The 14179-nt window shown below is 36.5% G+C and overlaps 1 protein-coding gene and 1 non-coding gene across 2 annotated transcripts in view; one reads left to right on the plus strand and one right to left on the minus strand.

The window, feature by feature from the left end:
- The window catches only part of Smp_141860 (putative heat containing protein), a gene marked incomplete at its 5' end in the record, with an annotated part of 84553 nt that overhangs the window by 30920 nt on the left and 39454 nt on the right, over positions 1–14179 (minus strand). The window contains 9 exons of the mRNA XM_018788550.1: positions 27–543; positions 765–1417; positions 2259–2464; positions 3573–4421; positions 9635–9735; positions 10045–10400; positions 10579–10653; positions 12513–12698; positions 13373–14007. Coding sequence (XP_018654082.1) covers positions 27–543; positions 765–1417; positions 2259–2464; positions 3573–4421; positions 9635–9735; positions 10045–10400; positions 10579–10653; positions 12513–12698; positions 13373–14007 — 3578 coding nt within the window. The remainder of the gene's footprint in view (positions 1–26; positions 544–764; positions 1418–2258; positions 2465–3572; positions 4422–9634; positions 9736–10044; positions 10401–10578; positions 10654–12512; positions 12699–13372; positions 14008–14179) is intronic.
- Smp_tRNA_00976_Pseudo_TTG.1.1 lies at positions 8351–8422 on the plus strand. Its single transcript has one exon. It is a non-coding gene (tRNA).

Raw genomic sequence — 14179 nt, forward strand, 5'->3', positions numbered from 1 at the left:
TGAAAAAATCCATACAATAAAATTACCTGTATTTCTTCACTCCCATCAGATACTGTTTCACCTAATCTAGCTAACAATTGTGAAAAAGATTTCTTGTCTAAATGACCACCAAGAGCACGGTGAATTTGTAAAGAACGACTAGCAAGATGTCGACTAGGACACGATAAACCAGTATTCAAAGCAATTCGAGATAAACGTGCAACCATACAGTAATTTGAATGATCAATAATCGTATCTTTGTAATCATCATCTGCAAAAGTTAAACTCTGGCTATTATGATTATGTGGTGGACCATGTAAGCACTGCAAACAATTTTCAGCCTGTTCAGAACCAGCTTCAGATAAGGCTAGTATACGAGCAACAAGTTTAACAAGTTGTTCCAAAGGGTTCACATTAGTCATTGGTTTTATAACTGACTCTTTATTTTCTACTTTCTCGTTGTTAATAATCTGATGAATTTCATTTTGATAATACTGAAATGTGGTACTAAAAGAATTATGTTGTATGTTAAAATCTTCCCACGTCCATATAGCTTGTCCAGAACTAAAATATTAAAATGTCAAAGGATATTTTTTGAAACAAGAAAATAATAATATCTTGTCTTTTAAAGATAGATACATGAATAGTATGACAAACTTAAAACATGCTACTTTAACTGTAAGTAGTATATATCCCTTTTCACAAACTATACTAAAATTATTTAAACGCTGAAGTATACATAATATTACAAATATATAATTTATTTATACATAATATTGACTTACCTATTCAAAAGTAAACTTTTAAGTTGTTGAACAGCTTCTTCTAATAGTTTAAGATCAGATTTTTTAATTCTCTTAGTTTTCTCAACTTTTAATGAACAATGGTTATTGAATGGGACACAGTTCGAAGCCACATTTTTTGAAGATCGTGATTTAGAATAAACAGATGAAGGTCTAACAGCACTTGTAAGTGTTTTATTACGTAAAAATTCCTTCTCTGAACTATTTGAAGTCAAGTTATAACAAACTGAATTTCGTTTAGATATTGATGAGTCATTGCAACCCTGTGATTCAAAGAGATTGCTTTCATGATGACGTGGAATTAAAGTTGCAGTACTAGTAAGGCTAAACATTGAACCACTTAATCGACCTTGGTTGGTCAAGAGAGTTGGATGGGTTTGAAAATTTTCAACTATTGGTGGACTAATGCTAGGTGAAGATGGACTAGCAGCTGAGCTAGTTGTAACATTAATATCTTTCAGTGGTATTAGGTCAGATGATGTTGTTTGTAGAGTTTCTTCATCTTCAGCTGGAGACCTATTTTTGAAATTACTATTTCCATCATGTTTAGTAGTTGTACAAGAAACAAGTGGCGAAGGAAACAACTGATCCCTTTCAATAGAATCGAAAGGATTAATAACCATACTGAACTTTTCCTGTAATTCAACAAGAAGAAAATACAACACGAGTGAATATCGTATCAGATAATACAGATGATTACAGAATCATTCACATCTACCTCATTCAGCTAATCATTGTTATCGCTAAATATTTTGTCATCGTCAGTGTCATCTTAAACGAAATATCATCCCATATGGTCATAATACTATTTCCTTAATACGTTCGATATTTTTTCATCCACTAACGTAGAGTTAACAACTCAATTCTATAGCAAAATATTTTTTTCAGAAATTTTTTAACAGCCCCGAATGTCATCAGGTCTAGGGGTTATTTGCTTGAAGTAGTTTCTATGCCCTTCAACCAACAACGAGACAGGTTGATGTCAATGTTTGATCAAAGCCTTCAATTCACTTATGTCAAAACCACTTGGTAATACGTCATCAAGCATATTAGTTATATCAGTCAGTCAAACACAATATAAGTCCTAGGACACATAAATATGCATCATTTTAAGTTGCTACATGAAACCATGGACCCTAGTTGCAGATGAATGATCATCAAAACTTGTAGTCAATAAGCACATTTTGTTAAAATAACTTCATTAACATGTCTAGTGATCAAGATTCCGTTGTGGAAATTCGTTAACGTTATATACTAGTCTATAAAGAAAATTACTAAATTCTTATTTGATCAAATTTGATTTCCTTGCTCTCCAACATTGAGATATGTAGTGAATATTGTATGCTTTGGAGCGTTGGTAGTGCATACGTTCTTCAAGCTAGAAAACTAAAAATTTGTTGTTAAACGAAACGCTTAGTTTTAATCACCGCAATGAACTAATGAGATTCTTTAGAACGTCAGTTTAGCAAAACTCACACGATATGGCCCACCATCTAACGTTAAACGATAGTCTTGAACACGAGGACCAGGAAAACCAGAGGGATAAGCAAGACGATGCAGATTCGCTTCTAATTCAAGTCGTAACAAACGGAGAATATCGTGGTGTGGACACACCTGATCTAACAAGGATACGAGCAAGTGTTTAGATTCTTCTTGTACAAGTGCACGACAGTGGTCAATACCTATGGATTTTAATGAAAAACAAAACAAAGTAAATTGTACAAATTTTTGTAGGAATATATCTAGTCACAAATTAGTGATGACGAATCGTATTCGATAAAGTTGGATATCATGACAACACAATGATAAACTAATGATAATAATGTAATTAAGTAAAAGAATAGGTATAGGAATAGTAAAAAAAACTGATTATGGGGTCGAAATACAATATCTAGTTATCCAAACGCTAATTTATGGGTTTATGATTAAATAGGTAAACTAATGAGTTAAAAAATAAATCTATGGAACTATGACAGTGTTTCAGGCCAGTGAAATTCATATGGATAGATGGAAATGTCAGGCGCCTAGATACTTTATAAAACACGACTATTACCACTGACGCAAAAACAAAATTAACGAAGACTTGGAAAAAAAAATGAGTCAGTAATTTCGTAGAAATATATGGGTTTTTCTACATTCCATGGTGAAAATTGAATAACAATTCAATGTTTATCATTTACTACTCAGAATTAAAATATAAGGGCTAGAAGTACGTTTGAATTGCAAATGTTAGATACGTATATCGAAATGAGGCTTTTAAAAACTTTATTAGTATATGTAGGTATCGAAGGAGATAGATATTTTTTGAGTAGATGCAATGATGGTGAAAAACACAAACCATTTTTCTCACAATAATAGCGAAAAACAAGATCGCAATAAATAAGGACCATTTGATATATTAATTGTAACTAAGAGAAATATCGAGTATGTATATGTACCAAGTAAATTGTTTGAATTATCATTTTGATTAATTCTGTAATCATGTAATATCTGTGAACAGAACTATCTAATGAAAATATATTTTTCAAGATGCATCTGGTTTCGATATAATTTACTCTAACTGACTGTTGAAAAATAATGAGTGACATTTTTAAAATTTATGCCATATGTTTTCAGCACTAACCCACGAAAAGTATTTGATTGGCGAATGATCTCCAGTTAATAACCGACTTATCTGACAAAATCAAATGAGTCTTTAAATGGAGAAAGGAGAAAACTAGGAATGTACTTAAACTCTTAACAAAACAGAAACCAAGAAAGGTTATATCAGAGAAAATAGAAGTAACCTACCAAGAAATACACCAAGAAGCATTAAAGGCAGATGTTCACTCCAATTTACGTGAATATCTCTTGATTGAGTTAAACTGCCAGCCAATATGAGAACTAAAGGTGCCCTAGGTCCTGCAGGAGGCCAACTACCACTGAAAACAACAGACCCACCAATTACCAAAGGTTCAGACAACCATAAACTAAGAGGGGCGTGATAGCCTCCATTTGCAGGCATAGGGAGGGGTTTAGAGTTGTAGTCAAAGTATGATTTGTTGCTTGAATGACTAACTTCCACGTTTGAAATTCTACGTACACAAGGCTTAATATCCGATTTATCAGAACTGGTAGTACTTTTTCTATCAACAGTAACAGGAGATATCGATAATATACATGTGTTAGATCCTGTAGATCCTCTTGAAGAAAGACTTAGAATGGAAGAAATGCTGGCAGGAAGTGGTAAAGGTAGTGGAGGGAGGGCAGCAAGACTAGGTGGCAATGAAGCTGAATGATGAAAAGGGTCTAATCTCAATGATTCAACAGCATCGACTTTCGAATTGTTAGACCATCTAGATCGTTTTTCTTTGTATTCTCTGAAATATTTCGGCTGTCTTGAAATTCTGCCAGTGGTTGGTAAACAGTTGGTTTCATTCAGTGGATTGGATAGCGTAGATGAAAAAACAGATCGTTCGTAGGCGTCAGAAACAATGGGAAATGTTGTGCCGCGCCTATATAGATTCGGTATATCACAATTAGAATCGGAATCACTTGATTGGAAGTCTTTCGAGTTGGGTAGTGTTAGTAAATTTGCAATATCTTTAGCGCGCAGAGTAGCATATTTATCATCCAAATTTGATCCACATTTAGTGAAACCTAGGAAACAAAGTTTGAGAAAATCAAGTTTTTCAGAAACATAAAATATAGTCCAAAAACCTTATGAGCCTTCATTCACTATAGTTTAACAACATTGAAAATGGGAACAAGGAAGAAACTAAATGAGAAAACAAAAATGGAGTAATTTGATTGCTTTCAAACCCAAAATCTCGACGACTTCTGTCTGTGACTGGCAGTGTAAACTAGTGGCATTAGCATAAAGATCGAAAACACTTATTCTAAACAGTGTATTTTAAGGTCCTACAATGCGAAGTAATACGGATGGAGAGATAAGATTTTTAAAAAAGTAGATTTGACGCTAGGTGATGTTATACTGTTGAATTTAGCTCTTGGTAACAACAGTTAGATTATTCACCATTAATAACGGCTGCTTCGGGCGATTTTACCATCTCATAAAGACAGAAGAAGAAATCGTTCGAAAAAGTAGTTTACTGCCTCGTCCCACAACTCCGCCTGTAGCTCCTCTGGGGGTTGCTGCCGGTCCCAAGCCCGGGTAAAGGAGGAGGGTTGGGCATGGGGTTAGCGACCCCATCCCGTAGAAAATCAACTCGCTAAAAAAACGCTAACCAGAAAAAATCATTCAAACCATTTAAACTCTGCCCTGGGAGTAGAAAGAATAATTATGACGTCTCATGATGAAAGCCGAGTTCATTCGGAAGTCATGAGGCCGATGCACCTTCTTACAACCAGAGCAACAATTCTTATAGGTACATGGAATGTCCGGACAATGTGGGAGACCGGAAGAGTCTTCCAAATTGCTGCAGAAATGAGAAAATACAACCTGGAGGTGCTTGGAATCAGTGAAACGCATTGGACGCAGGTTGGACAACAACGACTGTCTTCAGGAGAACTTCTGTTATACTCCGGTCATGAAGAAGAAAATGCCCCACATACACAAGGAGTTGCATTGATGCTGTCCAGAAAAGCACAAAATGCACTTATAGGATGGGAATCTCATGGACCAAGGATCATCAAAGCCTCCTTCAAAACAAAGAGAGAGGGCATTACAATGAACGTCATCCAATGCTATGCGCCTACCAACGACTACGATGAAGACGCTAAAGACCAATTCTACGATAGGCTGCAGTCGATCTTCGAGAAGTGCCCAACCAAAGACCTGACCATTCTGATGGGAGATCTCAATGCCAAGGTTGGAAAGGACAACACTGGATATGAAGACGTCATGGGACGACATGGACTGGGAGAAAGGAACGAAAATGGTGAGAGATTTGCAAACCTATGTGCCTTCAATAAACTGGTCATAGGTGGCACCACATTTCCACACAAAAACATACACAAAGCCACTTGGATTTCACCGGATCACACTACACAGAATCAAATCGACCATATCTGCATCAACAAAAAGTTCAGGAGGACGATGGAGGATGTGAGAACCAGAAGAGGAGCTGATATAGCATCCGATCATCATTTGCTGGTCGCCAAGATGAAACTAAAACTCAAGAAGCACTGGACAACGGTGCGGACAACATCACAAAAGTTTAATACGGCCTATCTTCGAGATGCTGACAAACTCAACAAATTCAACATAGCCCTCAGCAACAGGTTCGAGGCCTTTCATGACCTACTCAATGGAGAGGGAACTACCATGGAGAGCAACTGGAAAGATATCAAAGAGGCAATCATTTCAACATGTCAGGAGGTTCTGGGCCAAAAGAAGCACCACCACAGGGAATGGATCACTGTTGGTACACTGGATAAAATTGAAGAAAGAAGGAACAAGAAGGCAGCAATCAATATCAGCCGAACCAGAGCAGAAAAAGACAAGGCACAAGCCGAATACACAGAGGCAAACAAGCAAGTGAAGAGGAGCATCAGAACCGACAAACGTAAATATGTGGAAGATTTAGCGATGACAGCGGAAAAGGCTGCAAGAGAGGGAAACATGAGACAACTGTATGATACAACCAAGAAACTTGCTGGAGATTACCGTAAACCAGAAAGACCAGTGAAAAGCAAGGAAGGCAAAGTAATCACCGACATTGAAGAACAACGAAACAGGTAGGTAGAACACTTCAAAGAACTCTTAAATCGACCAGCTCCACTGAACCCACCCAACATCGAAGCAGCACCCACAGACCTCCCAATCGATGTTGGCCCACCAACAATTGAAGAGATCAGCATGGCCATTAGACAAATCAAGATCGGCAAAGCAGCGGGACCAGACAACATCCCGGCAGAGGCACTGAAAGCAAATGTAGCAGCAACTGCCAAGATACTACACATCCTCTTCAGTAAGATTTGGAACGAAGAACAAGTACCAACAGACTGAAAAAAAGGACTTCTGATCAAAGTACCAAAGAAAGGTGATCTTAGCAAGTGCGACAACTACAGGGGCATCACTCTCCTCTCAACGCCAGGGAAAGTCTTCAACAGAGTATTGTTAAACAGGATGAAGGATTCCGTAGACGCCCAACTTCGAGATCAACAAGCTGGATTTCGTAAGGATAGATCGTGCACAGATCAAATCGCAACTCTACGTATCATTGTGGAACAATCAATCGAATGGAATTCATCACTCTACATCAACTTCATCGACTACGAGAAGGCATTTGATAGCGTGGACAGGACAACACTATGGAGGCTTCTTCGACACTACGGCGTGCCTGAGAAAATAGTCAATATCATACGGAACTCCTATGATGGACTAAACTGCCAAATCGTCCACGGAGGACAACTCACCGACTCGTTTGAAGTAAAGACTGGTGTAAGGCAAGGTTGCCTACTCTCACCGTTTCTCTTTCTCCTGGTAATAGACTGGATCATGAAGACGTCAACGACTGGAGGAAAGCACGGGATACAGTGGACAGGCAGGATGCAACTTAACGATCTAGACTTCGCGGATGATCTGGCTCTTCTATCACAAACGCAACAACAAATGCAGGAGAAAACGACCAGTGTAGCAGCAGCCTCAGCAGCAGTAGGTCTCAATATAAACAAAGGGAAAAGCAAGACTCTCCGATGCAACACAATATGCACCAATCAAATTACACTTGACGGAGAAGCTTTGGAAGATGTGGAAACCTTTACATATCTGGGCAGCATCATTGATGAACACGGTGGATCAGATGCAGATGTGAGGGCGAGGATCGGCAAAGCAAGAGCAGCATACTTACAACTGAAAAACATCTGGAGCTCAAAACAATTGTCAACCAACACCAAGGTTAGAATTTTCAATACAAATGTCAAGACAGTTCTATTGTATGGGGCGGAGACGTGGAGAACTACAAAAGTCATTATCCAGAAGATACAAGTGTTTATTAATAGTTGTCTACGCAAGATACTTCGGATCCGATGGCCAGACACTATCAGCAACAAGTTACTGTGGGAGACAACAAACCAGATTCCAGCGGAGGCGCTGGAAGTGGATAGGGCACACTTTGAGGAAATCACCCGATTGCGTCACAAGACAAGCCCTCACATGGAATCCTGAAGGTCAAAGGAGAAGAGGAAGACCAAAGAACACATTACGCCGAGAAATAGAGACAGACATGAGAAGAATGAACAAGAACTGGATACAACTAGAAAAGAAGGCCCAGGACAGAGTGGGTTGGAGAAAGCTGGTCGGCGGCCTATGCTCCATTGGGAGTAACAGGCGAAAGTAAAAGTAAGTAAGTAAGCTTCGTCCCACAGATTTCTGATGGAATCAAAATATAGAATTGAAGACAAATATCCGTAAAACCACTTTGTATTGTTTGTTTGAATCTCCCCATTGATGTTTAGGACTGCAGGCTTAATTCACAATCATTAAGGCTACATTGAGGTAATACGCACACAAGCCAATAGGAGACTGATCAATTGCAGTCTTAAACATCTATGGGAAGATTCAAACAAACAGTACCGAGTGAATTTAAACTTTACCCCCATTGCACAAGCAAGTGGTTATCAGGATTCCGTAGCTGAGTGGATAACGCGATGGCGTTTGAAGCGAACGGTACTGGTTTCGAGTCCCAGAGTGAACATCAACCCTGAGATACAGGTACATCCAGCTGACGAGTCCGAAATAGGACAAAACGCGCGTCCTGGATTCTACTGCTGGCCACTTTACATCTTTGCTTATAATATTTACAAAACCGCTGTGTGTAAAGTGTGATCTATAAACGAACCCACCACCACATTAACCTTCTTTGACCTTGTATGACTATGTTTTGCTTATCGACCAGGCATGGGTTCGAGACCCGCGTGCGGGACCGTGGATGCGCATTAGTGAGGAGTCTCATACTAGGACGAAACGGACGTCCGGTGCTTCTGAGTTTTCAATGGTGGTCTAGCTTACATTGACTCATGAATCCAACTATCAAAATAACTACTATCTCCACAAACCTCCATTCTAATAATAATCATAATTTTGTTTATCATGAACGATATTAAGTCCGTTGACTTATTTTTCCTATCCTCTGCTTACTGTTCGATATATTATTTATCTCTCTTTTTACTGTATCAATTGTTTATTTTGTACACTGTGTTAATTTACTTGTTCTGACTTTGGCTATGCTAAGACTGTGCACGACAGTCTAGAGAATAGTTTAGAATTGAATCTGTAGGAAATTACTTCTCACATAGCGATCAAGAAGTTATCTATTAAAATTAACAGCCACGTTCCCAAGTTGACGACACTACCAATACAAATACACATTTCTTAAGTTTTCCAAGAAGATATATTCTTCCATAGTGTAAGCGTCAATCATCGGAACACATCAAGCAGCAATTGGATGGATCAGTTTATTCAAGGAAACAAAATAGTTTGTAAAGAGTTAGTGCTCAAGGTTTGGAGAACTAAGTAGGTGGAAAATGTGATTTAGAATGCAGCTTCAAATATTTCATGAGTGAGGATTAGTGATACTATACGGGTACTCAAATAGAAGTGCATGCGAGATGGAGTAGAGTAATTCCATTACCGAGCTATCACTTGATTCATCCAGTATTGGGGGTTAAATTGATAAACAGTAGCAATTGCATAAATAATTAAGTTTGTTTGAGTATAACATTTACTTACCTTCAAATGAATCAAGATCAATTTCTGGCTCTCCATCACTTCCTTCAACTAACTGGTAGTTAGATAAAGTTGCTGATGATTCATGGTATTTCTCTAATTGTGGTGATTCAGAAGAGCTGTGATTGTTGTTATTATCTTTTGAAGTGGATGATATTGTCGTAAACTGTATTCTACTTTCATTTAAGGTAGTTGTGATCTGGTCTATTAGTAGATATAGTGACAGTAGATGGTTGACATGTAGCTGATTTTGTACGTACTGTTACATTTGAAGAAGGAGACCTGTTTCAGAATACAAAAACAACATAAAACGTTATTTAAAAATATCCACTTTTAAATAAAACACCACTGTATCAAAAAACAATGGTTTACATATAATGTATAAAAATATAAACACCTGAATACATACAATGCATATAATTCTTCAATACAATCATTTGTTAAGTGAATACTCTGGTTCCTGATTTCATCAACTAATTTGACCACTTTCTAGAGCTAGTTAAGTTCTTCGAGCACAAACTTCAAAGATTTTTATTGAGTATACCTTATAATAATAAAAGTATGGGCAGATAAGACAGAAACAAAACTTACTTCACACTCAAATTATAATCGATACTGTGATAATCGTAACTTCCTCCGATAGCACTATGTAACGTTCGTACTTGCGCCGTTGTGTTAGAACAAGGTTTACTACCTAAACCAAGTGCAACTAATTCATCATCTGGTTGTCCTATTCCTTCTTGGTTAGCTAGTAAACTATCATTAACTCTCTGACTAGAATTATTCACAGTATTCGATAATGAATTATTTGGAACGCATGACTGAAATTTGGGAGATTTTAATTTTTCAATAGATTGACGATGATGTTGATGTTGAGTAGAAGTACTAACTCGAAAGAATGGCAAACTAGATATAGGTTCAACAACTAGACCGATACCATCAATAGTCTGAAAGTAAAAGAAACGTATAGGCATAAAATACGAATTAAAATTTGCAATTTTATGAAACATATAACTACTTAATGATTGATATATATATATGTATATATATATATATATTTGTTTCGATAATCGATGTTAATTTACATAAAGTATGGACAAACAAAACAGCTCAATAAAGACTAACCTGCATTTCAACTATTAGTTCTCCGATAACACGCTCAGCTTGTTCAGAAGCCAGATACGTAAGGAGACGTTTAACCTAAAATCGATCCGAAAACATATAAAATATATATTCACTTAAACTATTATTCACAACTGTTTTCTGTATCAACGCATTACTATAAAACTGGATTTCTAAAAAATATTGCAGTATTTTGATGTTGGGCCAACATTTGATGTCAGTCAAGTGCTACTTACACATGATGAGAATATTTGATAGGAATTTGGAGAAACTTCAAGTGAAATAGTCAAGTCCTTGAACAGGAATGTAAACTCTGTAAAACTGAAATCGACACACGCGTTTTGGTTATGAAGAGAGCAAATTATCATTAACCATACTGAACCACATAATGTCTTACTGAAAATGGGGGGTGAGAATAGACAAGGATAATAATAATAATAATGAGAAAATAACTAGAAAGCCCCATTTCAAGTCTAGTTGGTCTTTTATTTTTATATATAAATGTTCTTAACAAGTATATGTGTGATCACATTGTTCGAAATGTATTGCGCTAATATATCACACAGTTTTGATAATCTTCGTCTTCTTATTACACTATCGAAATTCATCAAAGAGACTAATTGCTTAAAATTACTTATTTTTCACAGCTAATTTACTTTCTTTCGCTTTATTCAGATATTTACCATCCGTGGTTTCATATTTTTATGAAGTGATGTAAAGTGAATGAATAAGTTGGTGATCAATTTGGTTTCATTTATCCATCAGCGACGTAGAAACTGACAAAAACGTATACCAGCCATATGTTGAAGAGTTCCAGAGTATTCCTCGGAAACTTCAGAAGGAGCTCAGAAAACACAGAAACATTTCATCCAATCAACTTTGAATAGAAGCGTCGCAGAAACATCTGAAAGTGAAGTCACGAGTCACATTTCTGATTAGATTTACCTATGTTGCTACTATATTTAATATTGTTCCAGAAACTTCCAGAAGTCCAAGGCCGTCTCCAATATTATGAATACTCTCGTTTTTCTGTGCATAGACTAACCCTGGAGTAGCGTTCTTGTTGTACTCCCTGACTTTTCGCTTGTGCTTACGTTGCCGCGTAGATTTAGTCAGAGGCTATTAGAAGCGGCTAGCGAATTGGATGGAGCGTTCAATTAACAAGACTTATCACCCTGATCTCCACACGTCACATCAGAATTATGGATAAAACTTTATTACATTGGGGATATCGAATCGCTATACTTTATACTTGAAAGCATTTACTTATTGGTCTGTGACAATTTCAGTGTACAATTTCTGCCTTGTTCCAAAAATTACCGTACATACAGTCATACGCGCGTGCTCCCTGTTTAATTTCATCTTCTTTTGTCCCTTACCAAATGAACTTTCCTAGCAAAATTTGTCTTTAAGAGTAACCAGGAGCTATTAGAAAATGAGGAACTGTGGTATCTAAGCATCGAATGTAAGCTAATAGCTATTGCTATATTGCAATATCATTCGTAAACTAAAAGTAGGAAACAGTTCAAAATTAACCGATGAAATCAATGAATGAAAATTACTTAGCGGTTAGATGATAATTCATAGGGATACCAAATACAATCGATACATCTATCTTACGGAAACTGATTTGCAGTTATATCACTAGAGTTTCCCAACAATGATTACCTCGAACTTCAGTGAGAAAGTTTGTACATCCTGACACTACCCGATGATCTTCCAAACTGATTTCATTTTTTATCTCACAGAGCGTAACTTTCCCATTTACTCCTGTTTATTAGCTACAACGGGGTATCGGTGTACGGGTAAAACGTATCCTGATCAGCCGAGTCACTAAAGAGTTATCAAATGTCTAGTCATATCGAATTTTACCCCAGGATTACACACTCGGTGGCCCCATTATATGCGAGCACATAATAAAAAATTAAGAAACTTACATGTACTAACAGAGTACCGGGTGCAATAGAAGTAATAATAATAAGATATCGAAGAATCACACGTAAATTCGTTGACCTGTAGCGAATTAACGTCAACCAAAGTTGTTTTATTACCTCAGATGAAGTCGGACAATCAGCAAGTCTTAAGGATAAGTAGAAAAGATTTGTAAGCACAAATTCGGTGGCCTGAAAATAAAACCGAAATTAGTGTTGTTCCTTTAATAACAATAAAAGGCATTGCATAACTATTACCGATATGTATAAAAACGTTCATTTTTTTCACTGCAACACAAATGTTTTGGAATAGTACTAGCAGTTTCATGTAACGGGTTGGGTAACGACACAGTGTGAATCGTTTTAATGAATTGTATAGAAGTGAAGATGAACAGTTGATTAACTACAATTAATAAATTTATGAAATACTTTCTCTTCTACAGTTTTTCCGTCTCCAAAGAAAAAAAACAGCAAATCAATTAATATATGTAGCATTGTGAACATAATTCCTTGTGAAATGTTTGCAAGGTGATAAGTAATGGTATAAGTTAAATAATAGTAGATAGCTAACTTATACTTACAAGAGGTTAAATGCCATCACTGTAAAAGGTACACTTCTGACAGAACTACTATACGTAATTTCCTAGTTTTTGCAGAAGACATAATAGGAGGGGTAAAGAGAAAAGTTATTGGCATGTAAACTTTAATTAGGGAGCAGTCAGGTGAAAGAATTCATTTAGAAAGAAATGTCACCTGATTAAATGTAACCTAACTAATCATATTAACATAAAATACTCTGAAATAAATTAAGACAAAAACCGATCCAAATTCTATATTACATCAACACTATGAATAGTTCAACTAACTTTTTTCGATCCCCATCCTCTAGAGCGAAGAGTAGGAGGCACGGTTGACCAATGTAGTTCATTATTATTAGTATTAGTATTATATTTGCATCCATTCTTCTTGAAATGATTATGAAGATGACAAGCTCGAGGACTATAAATATCTGCGTGTTCATCTACCATAGTTTGACGTGCGCGCATTCTCAACAGTGTTAGTGATTTGAAATTTCGATCATTAACAATATTATCTGAATCAGCGTCAGCATCCTCATGATCATAAAGTGATTCTGAATTTAAAAAGTTTTTTGAACATTTGTATCGTTTTGATGGACGTGTACGATAATCAGAACAATCTTTTCGTTGCTGTTGTTCTGATGTATCAAGTAAATTGGTGGTATTATAAGCTTTGAATGTAGGGATTCCGACAGATTCAGGCAAATTGCCAGATTTTTCCAAGTTATTTGACGGACAGACAAAACTATCTTTATCTATATCGGAAAAATCATCATCATCTTTATCCATACTATGATTTGTTGCATCGAATAGATCACCTTCCACAAGATCTACAAGTTCCACATTGACAAGCCAAATTGAAAGTAAATGTAATAATGTGATGCGTAAACCCTCTCTAGCATTTTCAAGACGTTTAGAAACCTCTACAGTTCAAACAACAAGATCAAGAAAATAAAACTTTAAGGAATATACAAAAATTCACCATGCAAGTATAATAATAAAATAAAACTAAAACTCAGCCTAAAGCGTCTCCAGAGTTATTGCCGGTCTCAAACCTGAATAAAGGAGGAGGGTTGAATATATATATATATATAT

This window comes from Schistosoma mansoni, chromosome W (assembly GCF_000237925.1).
Source record: "Schistosoma mansoni strain Puerto Rico chromosome W, complete genome".
In the NCBI taxonomy this organism is placed as follows: domain Eukaryota; kingdom Metazoa; phylum Platyhelminthes; class Trematoda; order Strigeidida; family Schistosomatidae; genus Schistosoma; species Schistosoma mansoni.